Below are 13,718 nucleotides of genomic sequence, written 5' to 3' on the forward strand. Positions count from 1 at the left end.
AGGGAGTTGGCTTTTCTGTGTTTATCTGCATGGATTTCTGTGTCAGATCCACTGGAATTCACAGTGGCTTCTGTCTAGTGCAGAAGAGCTTTCATCATTGTTAGTCGGTGACATCTTAAGTTTCATGTTTGTGCAAGTGACTGTCAACATTGTCCATTGAGAAGGCACTGCTCTGTCTCCGTGGGAATTGCGGTTGTTGGCAGGGGCTTGATCCTGGTCTGGTTAATGGTGCAGCTGGTTCCGAGGGCTTGAAAGTGTTTTGGGTTGGCTATGACAGCATTCAGTGTCAGCAATGATGGTGATGTGTCTGCGCTAAAGCTTTCTTGGGAGGCTACAAGCTGTAATAGCCGTTTCTGTTTGGAAGAGGTGGATGCTGTTGGTTGGATTGCTTTCTCTGTGTTGAGGCTGACTAAGCTTGGATACAGCTAATTCATCCTCATGTCCTTTGTGTTGTCCGTAGTGGATGCTGTTCCTCAAAAGCAATGTTCACATCTCCTGGTTGCACGCTTCTCTCAAGTTTGTCTTGCAGCTGGTGCATCACAATGGTGTATCTGCATCTCCCGCCTGCTTCCCAGAGAGGCTGGAATGGTTTTTACTCTGTTGTCTAGAAACTGTTCTATACTTCAGATTTGAATTGGATATTCCAGACCTCCTGGTCCAGATGCGTTCCCAATGCAAAGTGTGTTTCTGTTCACTAAGTCGCTTCTCTTCCCCAGCCTGATGGAGCGGAGTGGCCTTGGCACCCTCCCCAGATGAGTGCTGGCTCGACACTGCTGGGGATTTCCCTGTGCAGACCCTGTTGGTCCAGATGGGTGGATCTGAAGATACAGAGAGGTCAATTTCTCACATGAAATTTCGGTTTCTGTGACTTGGATCCATCGATCCGGAGGTGTCCCATTGCTCCTGCTTCCAGAAGGGCAGAGGGTCCTGCCATCAAATGCGTGTTGCCTGCGCCAAGCTCTGGCTGGGGCACAAGAGGAGGCAGCCAGCGGTGACCAGCAGCTGCCATGAGATGTAAATTGCCTATTAGCTGTATTTTGCTTGATTAACAGGTTTTGGTCGGGGAACTGATCAGGCTGGATTGGTGGATGCTCAGGTAAGAGTGTGGTTTCTTACTACGTAGACAGAAAGCAAAGGAGCAAATGGGGCTTCTCATGCCCATGCGTGTGTTAGGAGGGAGGAGAGCTCTGTGTAAACTGCATCACTGGAGCAAAGACACTGCTGCCGCGCAGGGAAGGCACATTGTGCCAGAGGTGGCCTTGGAAATTTCAGGTTATCGGGTGTAGCTGTGCTCCTCCTCAGTGCTGAGGATCCCTACCCTGGTAAAATGGGTACAGACCCCGCATACCCTGTCAAGGTGTGAGTCTGGCTTTCATTTCGGGTTTGTTTCTTGGTCCGAGAGATCTCAGGAGTGCTGGAAAGGAGTTTGGGGAGTGTGGAGGAAACCATTTTGGAATCACTGTAAGCCGGGGTGGAGTTTAGCTCCAGTGAACAGGGATGGTGTGCACAGGGGCTGGAGGGGACTTGGTGTGGTTTCCACAGGGAGGTTTCTCAGGTGATCCATGCGCTATCTGACTCCATTCGTTCCTGCTATTCCTTGGTTTTAATGCCATGTTATCTAGAGGAACGATTTAAAAGACTGTGGAATCTCAGTTGCAAAATTTGATGTTATTAAGACTCTGACCAGTGCTTCCCAGTTGCCTTGCCTCCCATGGCACAGAATACCCTCTGTTAGTCGGGTGAGCATCGTGCTAACTGTACTCCTGCTCAGAGGCTGTTCCCAGACCTTCACTGCTCTCACAGGTAGAGGCTTCTTGTTGCTGTATAGGCTGTGCCCTGGAGTACTATTTCCAGGGGCAGAGAGCATAAATTAAACACTATTGAATGCAGAAAGTTTGGACATGCGTTCCCAGATTTTTTTCCTGCCCCTCCTTGTCTTTTCTTTCCTGTATGTGGTGGTTTTGAGGCATGTCTTATAGTTGGGGTCTCAGATTAGAGCTGCGTCCCTCCGGGATGTGTGGGTGTGCTGCCACGGGCGCTCAGGAGCACAGGAGGTGGGTGTCAGGGCAGGATACAGACCAACAAGTAGGAATGTGAGATCACGTGGAGGAGCTGGTGAGTGGTTGGGACCTCTGAGCTTTGCTGTGCCACCTCTGTGATGGCCTTGGAGCTGACAGCTTCAAGAACTGCAGTGGCCAAGTGGCAGCAGGTGGCATGGCCCTGCTGCTCCTGTCCTGTCCCTGCCCAGCGGCACCCTGCCCAGGACGGTTCCCTCCTTAACCCTTCCCAGGGCATCCACCACCAGCTGTGTTGGGACATCTTGAAGGGCGTTGCCTTTGTCACAGTCGACCAAGAAACTAAGCGAGGAGGAAACTAGCAGAGCAGAGGTTACAGCTTCTCAGGTTGGAGCGCCAGTGGCAAACCCCCTTACATCTCCAGTGCTGCTAGGGTTTTGCCCTAAATATTTTCTGAATTAGAACATGTGTTAAAATCAGGGGGCTTTAAATTGACCTTTAAATAGGAGGCTGACGCAGGGTGGCTTTGAATGAAATTAGAAACTAGAAGTACTTTTCTAGTTGCTAGAATTTGGACTGTGGCTCCCTGAAATCTGCCCTCCTGGTGATGCCGAGGGCTGAGACATCCCTTATTGCAACTAAAAGACACCACGAATGTCTTTCCTGTGCTGATGCTGTGGGTCAGGTGGGCAGAGCCCCGGGATGACGTGTTGAGCAGCAGGCAGTGAGGCAGGGGGTTGGAAGGAAGGTCCCTGCTGCTCTGTGACTGCTCGTGACTGATGGAGCTCCGGAGGATGTGTGTTTTGTTTGATTCATCTGTGACTGCTGCTACCAAATCTACTTTAAGTGCAAAGACAGGTTTTGTCTAGGTACGGCATGCTACCCAGCTTGTCTGTAGGGTACCTAGCACAGCGATACACATTATTTTACTACAGGGTAAAGGCAGAACAGAGCCTGAATTACAGAGAGTGGTTCAAGATTAAAACTATTACTTGGAAAGGATGAAGTCTAGAGAAGATGTGTTTTACTGAAAGCTGCTGCCCCAGTCCAGGGAAGTGTATGGTCCTGCTTGCACCCGGTGAAGTCAGCAAGGGGCTCTGCAGGCCAGGTAACAGTTGAGGCTATGGAGAACTGTCAGTTGAGACCACAATTCTCTTCAGTTCAGGCTGTATTTCTGACTTAGACCAGATTTACAAATGCTAGCTTTGTTTTCCCTGCAGCAAGCACTGTAGAGGCTGGAGGACACAAGCCATGGTTAGGGTGAGCTCTTAAAACTTCCAACCCATTGTTTTTCAATTGCTATTTCCAACCTCCTGAAAAGCATCCCACCTTTCACCTCATCTGTTCTGTGCCCCAGTAGGATTTAGGTCACAAACAAAATTAGATTACTTGGTTATCTGTGTGTAAGCTCTACAGAGCTACTTGCAGCTGGTGGCCTTTGCTGAAAGGAGATTCAAATAACACTGAGTCAGGAATGATGCGGTGAGATGTGACTACATAGCTGTGCATGGCAGATTTGCCTGGCAGTTGTCTGTGTTGTCCTGGCCATAGCTGGCATCCGTTAGACCAAGTTGCTCACTTGGCTGTAGATGAGTTTTCGGTTTTCTGGAAAATGTGCTCTTCTGGTGCAGTGATGCCTTGATCTTGACTTCAGACTACAGAATTTAGATCTACCTGCTAAGGAGCATGCACAAAGAATTTGTTTGGCATGTTTCACAGCATGTTGCTGCTCAAGTATCCTGTCTGCTGTCTGGGAAGTCTCTTGACTGTCAGAGGTGCCATCTCTCTAGAACCTGAACACCAGAGCATTGCAGTCTTATCTGGAAAGGTGACAAAATGAAATGACCTCTTCTAATGCTGACAGTTCCAACTTCTGAACTGTCTGGTGGCCTGTTGAGGTGCGTAGCCTCCCTGGAGCACGTGGGTTTCTTCATGGATTCATTGTGCCTTAAGCTTCCAGAGGTGCCTTGTGTGGACCACCTTCTCCTTGTGACACCTGGGAGAGTCACATGCTGTCTGGATAGATGCCCCAAGAGTCTGTTGGCAGATGTTTGTTTAACAGACCTTCAGGGCTGGATTCTTCAAAAAGAAATGGAGGCCCAGTTGCACGCCAAACTCTGCTGCTTCCTTTTTTTCTGTATAGTTCAGTGTCATTGTTCCTGGAAAGGATTTTTCTGGCTGTCCCAAGTCTCTCTAAAGTGTGTACTTCTCTTTTAATCCACTCTTACGCTTTTCAAAACCTTTCTGGCACGTGGTGTCAGGCTCTCTTGCTGCATAGCTTAAAGCTGGCTGAGTTCGTTAGGAGACAACCTGTGAGAGTTACTACCATTTGTCTAAAAAATATTAAAAACCAAAGTTGGAATATCCTAAATTGGCATGTTCACAATTACTTGTGTGATTTTTCCTGTAAATATTTCTCTTGTCTGTTCCCCGTTTCTATCACAGTCATTTCACATCTTTATTGTCGCTGATTTCTGATACCTTTCTGCTGCATGATGCCTTCCCAACACAGGCTGTGATGCCTGGAAGCGTTAGAGAGATGTTTCAGTGTAAAAGGTATCAGTTAAGAATTTGATTTTTTTTTTTTTCTGTGACTGTTCTGCAACATTTCCCAAAAGTTACAGTATCTGAATGTAATCACTGGGAAACTTACCTATATATTTAAGTAAGCACAAGTGAAATAGTTACCTCCAAGGCCTCAAGAACTACATTTAAATGTTTGAGTGAGCCTGTCGCAAACAGGCTTTCACTTTTCATACAAACGTCCCTGCTATTTAAGTGCTAGAGCAGTGTTTCTTAGTTTTTATCAGGAACTTTCATGATGAATTGATGAGTTTTGTCATGTATTTAACTTCCCTGTTTCTTTCAGAAGTTTACAAGTTTGTTTGGCCAGTGATCTCTGTGGGCTAGATGACAAAGGGGTGATATGGTTTGTAAAACACCCATGCTCAGTATCTCCAACTTTGAGTAGGGCGCCTCTTCCAAGAAGGTGCTGCCTAAGTTAATGTGAGATTTTGACTGAACATGCTGCGTTAGGGTCTGTCTTTTTTTTTGTTTTTTTTTTTGTTTGGTTTTTTTTTCCTTCCTTCTAAGATTTGGTATTTCTCTAAGGTGCTAATCTGGCTCTGCAGAGGAGCTTTTTTGTATCTGCTGCTTCCAAAATAAATTTCTCGAACAACTTCCATGTCCCGTGGAGCATCAGTGCTGTAGTAGGACTGTTCTCTTCTTCCTGCAAGGGTTTTAATATCTCAGCACTGCACTTCTGAATTTAGGCTGTCCATGCCTGGAATGAAGATTTGGAGCTTGTATGTTTCCGTTAAGCTTATTCATGTTGATTTTTCAAAGGTGCTGAGCACCTGGCTTCCTGCCACACTGTTAGGACCTGGGCTTCTCAGAACTTCTGGAAGCCTTAACCACCTACATTTGGGTGTCTAAGTCAAATACAACCTGATGTTATAAACTAATCTGGCTCCCATGGCTCTGAGTGCTTCACATGTGCTGAGTGATTGAGCTGTGCAAACCTGAATGGTTGCACAAAACTCTGCGTTCCTTGTTTTGCAGATGGGAGGCTTGGGAAGAGGTAAAGGTTGGGCCAGAAGCTTGCGGTAGGGTAGAGAGTTCAACGGGGGTCTCCTGATGATCTGTGGTCCACAGGCTAGCTGTGTGTGACCTGTCCCCCTCCCGCTGCAGTCCGGAGCTGTTGTGTGTGCACAGTCATGGTCAGAGCTGCTTATTTGGGAGCAGCACTCTGCCCCCACAGCCACGGTCCCCTCGGTGTGTGGCAGGTCCCCTTCCTGGTGTGCGAGGGAAGTCTGTCCCTTCCAGGGTGGGGAGGGGTGACCCATGGTGGGAGGCTGTACGAAGATGGTGATAGCGGCCATTACCTTCCAAAGTGTGGAGACCTGGCCTGGCCTGCCCAGACGGGGGTGGCAGCCCGGGTCGTGGGAGTGGAGGAAGACACGTGGTGGTAGCAGGGGCTGTCAGGAGGCTGGGGGCTTCTGTGCCTGCCTGGCTTCTGTGCACCCCCTGCCGTCCTCGGTGGCTCACAGACCCTGGCAGTTGGCACACAGGTGCCAGAGGCACACCGAGGCATGGATGTGCAGCATTTCCTAGTTCAGGGCATGATGTGTGATGCTCGTGCTGCCTCCTCAGGGCTTCTTTCACTGGCATGATGGGCGAGGGAGGAAGGCATGTGGCAGAGGCAGAGCCACCATCCTGTGTTGCCTGTGAAGGTGTTTCTAGTGATGCTGTCCACAGTTTTCCTCCTGCAGGTCCACTGAGGTGGTGTCTGAGGAGAGTCCCTGAAGAGCAGCAGTTTTGCATTGGCTACTGTATTTGTTCTGCTGAGCTGAAAGGTGTGTGTGTGGGGGAGGCAGAGCATTCCGGTTCGAGGGAAATTGGAAAATTACCAGGTAGAGCAGTGGGGTGGAGAAGTCTGTTTGCAAACCCAACTCAGCCTCATTTGCCATCAACTGCATCATTGTGGCTGCACGTTGGGACACAGAGAAGCTGCACAGCAGAGCGAAGCTGGGCAAAGTCTCCCTTGGATAGAAGTATGCCATAGACTTTCCTTCTAGTGCCTGGCTTTTAGTTACGTGTGCTGAGGTGCTGCCCACCCTTTATCTAGTAACACGGCTCCATGGGTGACCTGTGGCTGGCCAGATCCTTCCCTGAGACACAGAAGTCATCATCCTCAATGCCGTCCATGCTGATGGCAAAAGCCGGGTGCCTGCAGCCTGCTCAGGACCAAACTTTTGAGGTACCTGTCACACTCCAGAGCCTGGAGGAGAGCCAGGGGTAGCTGTGTTTCTTGCTTAGTCAGCTTAGTTTAGAAAGCCCAGGTTTATAAACCTAAGTAAGAGGTCAGTGCTTCAGTAATTTGCGTGCTTTAATGGGGAAGATGATTTGAGAACATCTGTTGTCCTGACCATTGGAGAGTGGGAATTTTCCCTCTGCTTCCTTGCTGTGTTTGAGACAAGAGATGGTGCTGCTTTTGTTTGAAAGCAGTCCAAAGTTTCAGGCTACGGGGGGTTCAGTGTGGTTTAAGAATTTTGGTTTTATTTAATTCTGCTGCTTGTGTCCCAAGGGTTCAGAGGTGGCATGGGGTCTGGCAGGAGCAGAGCTGCCGCATTAGTGTTCAGTGACCCCGGGGGTGCCTGAGTTAAAGCTGTCTTCACCCATCAGGAGAGACACATCTGGTCCTGGCATAGCTGTATGCTATTCACATGAAGATAGAACTACTGCAGTGCTTATTTAAGAGAAGTGAAAGTAGCTCAAGTAGTTGCAGAGTCTGTATCAGCTCTTCTGTTCCCTTCATACTGTTGTGATAACAGAAGCATGATTTTCTCTCCCTTTTCCCTTTCCTTTATTTCTAGGTGCGGCATCCCCTAGCAAGGGCAGCAGTGTATGTGCTTTCTATGCAAACTGGTTGTAAATCTTGGTGCATGGAGATTTTAAAAGCATTCAGTACACCAAAATACCCTAATCTTCTCTGGAGGGTTAGAGAGAAAATGGTAGACCCACAGCTCCATTCATGTTGGACTTTTCAATAATGTTTGAATCTGTCAGTGTATTTTTCAAAGTATTTTAAGACCTATGTGTCTGTGCTTTACCATTTTATCTGGTAAATTCTCTAAGCCATTCTAAAACTTGTATTTCATACTTTACAGAGAAGGTGCGATGCGTTGCCATCTCTGAGCCTTGAAATGGTCTGATTAGCTACATTCAGCAGTGATGTTTTGTGATTTAAGAGGTACAGGTGAGATCCAGCATTCCACTTGGGAACTGGGAGTTGCCAATTTTTTTCCCTTTCTTCCTCCAGCAATGAGTAGTCTTTGAGACTTGAGCTTTTGGATCAAAAATACCCTGTGGTCCCCGTGTCTTTTCTGCATCCCAGCAACTGCCTGAGCTGTGCACATCACTGCTGTCCCACCTAGGAGGGGGAATTGAGCATCCCCATATCTGAACTTACCAGTTTGTAAGGCATGCTCTAAAAACATACCAGATAGTATTGATTTCAGCTGTAATTTATTCAGGGAGCAGGAGGTGTTGTTGCTCATCTTTATACAACATCTGAGAGCCTGGACTACCTTCCTGGCCTTTCTTCTTTAGCTTCTTTTTTCCTAGACCCATGAATCTGGTTTTCTGAGCTGGGAGTCAGTCCTGGGTCAACAGGGACAATAGATGACCCAACCTGTATGTCTAGGGACCAGTGTCCTGGAACATGGATGAAATCCTGAAGCTGAGGAGAGCCTATATTCCCACGTTCCCTCCTCCTTGGGCAAATACAGGAACCGCTAACGTAATATGCAAAACACGCTGGTGTTTGCAGAGGAAAATGGGATGAAGCAGGTTATTACATTGAATGTCTCTGAATATATAGCTATATATGTCTGTGTGTGCATACACGGGTTTGGTCTCTGCCCATTTTTTGGATAAATATGTTGTTCAGTGATTGTTTGCAAGTAACAAAGTGGGAGATTGCTTACACAGTGGTCTGGCTTGGTGCCTGCGTGTAGGATTGGTGTCTGCTGTATTGTGCAGATGGTGTATCTGGTTTCTGACCCGAAGTGGCTGTCACTGTTGGATTCCGATTAATCTGGGATGGTCAGGTTCAGGTATTTTTCTTCTTTGTGTGACATACAGAAATGTCAGAAAGGATTTTATGTATGGACCACCAGTAGTCACATCTATGACTTAAGTTGGACTTGAACCCTGTGTTTCCAGATGTGGACCTTGCAAACCACATTTCTTCAGGAAACCCCAAGAAACTGCCATTGCTGGTAGAGGAATAAACTTCGCTCCTTGCTGTTCTGCATACTCAGGATCACACTGCATTTCATCAGAGTACATCTTTTATCTCTTCAGACATTAATCACCACCTCGTAGAAAAATATCTTTAATTTTACCCTGGCTATGGAGAAGTGAGCCAACTCTTCAGCTTTGTGGGTTCAAACTGAAGGAATCAATCATCCCTTTTGACTTCTGTACACATGAAGAAACGGAGAATAAAGAGAGGAGGGTCTGCAGATTTGGAGACTGCTTTGACCCCTCAGGTCATCGTCAACAACTTCTGTTGTTTTCGTCCTTTGCATAAATGAGTGACTTTCAGTGTGCACCATGGAGGACGTCTGGACTGAATGAATAGGATGCGACCCAGGAAAAAGAGCTGCTGTACAGAGATCATGGGAAGGACATTGTGGTGGGTTGGATGGACGTGATGGAGGTGGGGGTTGGCCTGCAGGGCTGAATTGATTTTGCCCTTCTGCTTGTTTGAGGAATGACTTCTGAAAAGGACTTGGATTAATTTGATTTGTGGTATGTTATGTTGGTGAAAACTACAGACATCATCTCTGAGGTTCTGGTGGATGTTCTTGCCTCCCAGGAAGGTCTTCCCAGTTTGGGAAACCTCAGAAAAGAGAGAGCAAATGGCTGAGTCTACAGTGGATTATGGTGACCCTAAACAGTCTTCTCCTTGAGACTGTTTTAATTCCCTCCTTTGTAAAATATGCTTGGAGTAAATCTGGATGAGCAATCGGTCTTTCGTGCCCAGTGTCACTGATGCCTTTGCAGCGACAAGCGTGGATCAGCTGAAGGTGATTGTTTGAAATACGTCTTGCTACAGCAGCGTGAAGGCGGTTGTCCTCTCTGAGGAATGTGGGGATTTCTCTATGATCCAGTTGGGTTTGTTTTGTCTCTCTGATGTTCTAGGTGGTCATTTCATACTAGTGAAGGATGGGAAAGGTGACTCTGGGGCCTAACTCCTTACAGCATCCTTAATTTTCTGTAAGAGACCTTACCGACAGTCACCTCTTGGCTCCTGAGAGTCAATGGAGAAAACTCTGCGCCGCACAGCTACCTCGGAGGAGACCGACGTTTAAAATCTCACCATGCTACTACACCATGGAGCATGGGGACCTTCAACAGGCAGCTGCTTTCACTGGCCTGTAGAGTCTTACGTCTTAGAGAAGGGATGCTTTAAAAATATGTCACACTTGGTCTGCTTGGTCTTGTCATGAGCTCTCCTTTGGTCACCGTGTTTATGATAGCTGCATCTCTGAGAAAGCAATCTCTGTCTTGCGGTTAGGCGATTTCTTTGACTCCCATCTGTCCTTGTCTGCTACAGAAAGAAAAGTACCGCCGGGTGCATTCTTGGCAGTGAATTTCAGGTTATTTCAGGCTGTTGTGCAGCCCAAAGTTGTTTTCATTTAATCCCAAATAGAAAATAAATCCCAAAGGAGAAGAAGTTGGAGGGCTTTTAGCTTTCCTGGACTAGGACTGGAATTTTATGACATACAGAAGTTTAAATTAGAAAAGTTGCTTGTTAGAGTAGTTGAAACAAAAATGTTTCCTGTACTTGTAATAACAATGCTCATTATCTACCTCCAGTGTTTCCAAAGGAGCTGAGCGAAACTGTTGAGTTTGCGTTGCAGACCATTTGCAGGTAGCTGCTGTGGGCGTTTGTACAAGCACCTGTGCGCTTGTTGTCTGTGTGCCCTCCACAAAGTGCTTAGCAGGACCCTGTCTTGCCCAAGCTACTGGAACCATTCTGAGATAACAGGCCCTCACACTGGAAATGGAGATCTCTGAAGCTGGACAGCTTGAGGGACTCGGAGATCCAGAACCTGATTTTTGTTCTTGGATAAGTCTTGTAATACAGAGTGGTAATTAACCTTCATTTATCAGTCAGTTGTGTGGCTCTGGAGGCAGTAAGAAAGGATGTAGTTTTTCAAGTCATGCAAACTTACTCGTTAGGAGAGGGTGTAAGGTGAACGACAAGCCTCCCTGGGAGACACCACCAGTCCTAGATTGGTGGATTCAGGATGAAAGCTAGATACTTTTTTTTAAAAAAAAATTTAATAAGTTCTGCTTTAGAGACCAGAATTAAAACAGAGCAGTGATGGTCAATGTGTCTCAAGGGAACAGCATGTCACTAACATACAGGTATTTGGTTAGTAAGTTGAATGCAATTATTCATGTTTCTAATCATAGCAATAATACAGTTGGAAATAATAATTGCTGTTGCTGTAAGAAAACCAAATTTTTACAATTTAATATATTAAAATGCAGTTCAAATCATCAGATGTGGCTTTGCTTCCAGTGAGGGAAGGTCGCTTAGGCAAAATTTGGAAGAAGAATGTGTAGCACACTGACATCTACACTGAGCACTCCATGGGTAGTGTGACTAGCTGAGTATTGTGTTGTACGTTATTGTGTCATGTGATAACAGCACCATGTTTTCCTGTCATTTTCACAACTTTTCCTGGCTGAAGTGATACACAAGCAACCCTGGGTAGTAATCACATTGTCCCATTCAGTTTCAAAAGGAGAGAAGCGGACCTCATCCAGAAACTTTCCAGCAGGCTACAGTAAGCTTAACTGTCTGTTAGCCATTGTGAAATATTTTCCATACCCGCAAAAATGGCATCTATTAAATTAATGGAATTTGTCTCAGAAATAGTGTCATTCCACTGAGTGACTTTTGTGTAATGATAATGATGTGGCATCTCAGTATCAGTTGGCAAATTATTTAAAGTGGGTATTTGGGTTCTTTTGTTGATTCTTACAGATGTGCTCATGTCTCTGTTTCCTGCAAAGGCATAATGTTTCAGGAAAAGAGTCAGCATTCTCAGGAGGGTTATTTAAATTAATTAGCTCCGTTTTTTCTGGTACTATGCTGAAATGCTTGAATCCAGTGTAAGCTTTAAATACTTAGCTGTGGTGGGTTCAGTGATTGTGCTGCAGTCTGGCTCATGTCCAAATCAAAATGAGTTTGAGATTAATATGCTCAGTTAAATTTGGCACAGGCTTCGCCACGAGGAATCGAGCGGTTTCCTCCGTGTCAAGGGCAGGGTTAATCAAAATCCATTGTAACTCAGTAGTTTACCAGGGGAGCTTCATACAAAATATTGACATTTTAAAAGCCTCAGCCAAACACCGTTGAAGTCAGGGAGATTCTTTGCAGCCTTGAGTGTGTGCTAGACCAAGTCTTGAGGGCTGTGGAAGGGGCTGTGCAATCTTCCATACTTTTGTTAATAGCTTTATTTTAACGTTTTGGAAAGCGTAGAAATCCAGAGCAACGATAGGGAGAATTTCTGCCACTTGGTCATGGTGAAGGGGAGCAAGTGTACTTTGGCTTTCAGTCTGTGTAGGTAAGAGGTACAGACCCAAGTAATTTAAATGCCTTTGACACGTTTTCTGTATCTCTTATTCATGCGTAGGAATTTGTTATTAAATGTAACTAAGCCTCAGGACAACTTACATAGGTCAGAGCAAAACTGATGTAGTGCTGCCCCTCTTGCAAGGGCGCTGTTGCCCATCCCCTTATTGGATGTATTATTCTTATTCTCATGAGAATCCGAATGATTTGTGAGGGCCCCACCATTTGCAGCCCTCTAGGAAAAAAAGTGGAACATTTCTTTTGGAGACTTTCTCCAGTGAAATTTAAAGTAGGGTTGCTACTTCATTAGTGGTAGCCTGCAGGGTCTGAAAACTGTTTTATGAGTAACACAGGCAACGAGACAGAAGCATTGCAGCCTCTCTAAGCTGTTTGACAGACTTGGTAGAAACATGTTAGCCAGAGCCACAAGCTGTGTTTTTACTCTGAACGTAGAGCCGTGCACAGTGTTATTAAACCCCTGCGGTTTGCATGGAAGCTTTTTTGTTAGGATTTACATTTTAGCATTCCTTTGGCTGATTGACCACAAATCAGTTTCTAAAGTCCCATTGTGCTGAGCAGCGTTTTACCAAACTTGTGGAGAAGTAGAATATGTTCTTATTAACGTGGTGTAAAAAGGAGCCTTAATGAGAGACTTCCTAGAAGAATCCAGCAGCACTACGCAGGCCGGTGGAGCGCAGCTGCTTCGCTGGGGTCTTTGACTCTGCAGAGCTGGTTGGTTCATGTCAATTGTCATGTCAGATACCTCAGCCTGGGGCTGAGTCCTGCAGAACTCCTACCGAACTAAAGAAAAGAGGAGTTAGGTAGCTACTACAGCATCTTTCTGGCCTTGCTTCATGTCTGATAACTTTCATTTTTGCTTAAAAAAAATCCACCAACTTTTCTCTGCTCTCTCCCTAGTCTTCCTTTTTTGGTTTTTGTGCCAAGGAAGCGCTTGTTTTAAAAAGTTTTGGCCTCCCTGCAGTTTGGTGCTAACAGCAGGGCGAGGGGAACTAACACAGCCTGTCCGAGATCTTCCCAGTGCTCTTCATGGTTCTTCCCAGGAGAAGAACCTGGGCCTGTGGCTGTGGCAGGGGCTTGGTCACCGGGCTGGCAGTGGGCAGCCCCAGCCCGCGTGGGTCTGAGCCCTGCGCCGGGTGGGAGGGGGCGACCAGCGGGGGCTGTGGGCTGGCTGGTGCCGGGAGCCCTCGGGTGACTGCTGGGACCCCACAGTAACCCCTGCGCCAGACACCCTACAGCCTTGCCCCATTGTTGCCCCATTGTTGCCCCATTGTTGCTATATAACTCTCTCATTGCTACATTGTTGCTACAGTGTTGCTACATATTATGGCTACATTGTTTCTACATTGTCCCCGCATGTCATTGCTACATTATTGATACATTGTTGCTACATAGCATTGCTACACTGCCGATACATTGTTGCCAGTTGTGATACATTGTTGCCAGTTGTGATACATTGTTGCCCTTGGAGCAGCTGCCTACGCCTCTTTTGTTTGTTGGGGGTTTTTTTTGGGTTTTTTTTTTTT

At 46.4% G+C, this 13,718-nt stretch overlaps 1 protein-coding gene across 3 annotated transcripts in view; it reads left to right on the forward strand.

Moving 5' to 3' along the window:
• Positions 1–13,718, forward strand: part of MAP2K4 (mitogen-activated protein kinase kinase 4) — a 90,267-nt gene that overhangs the window by 34,681 nt on the left and 41,868 nt on the right. Inside the window, exon 3 of one of the 3 annotated variants that reach the window (XM_037409216.1) lies at positions 11,288–11,383. The exons of 1 other annotated variant lie outside the window; for it this stretch is intronic. In XM_037409216.1, coding sequence (XP_037265113.1) covers positions 11,288–11,383 — 96 coding nt within the window. Of the gene's footprint in view, positions 1–1,052; positions 1,097–11,287; positions 11,384–13,718 lie in introns of all 3 variants that reach the window. One more of the 3 variants, XM_037409235.1, reaches the window with a different exon arrangement.

Source organism: Falco rusticolus, chromosome 1, assembly GCF_015220075.1.
Source record: "Falco rusticolus isolate bFalRus1 chromosome 1, bFalRus1.pri, whole genome shotgun sequence".
Lineage (NCBI taxonomy): Eukaryota > Metazoa > Chordata > Aves > Falconiformes > Falconidae > Falco > Falco rusticolus.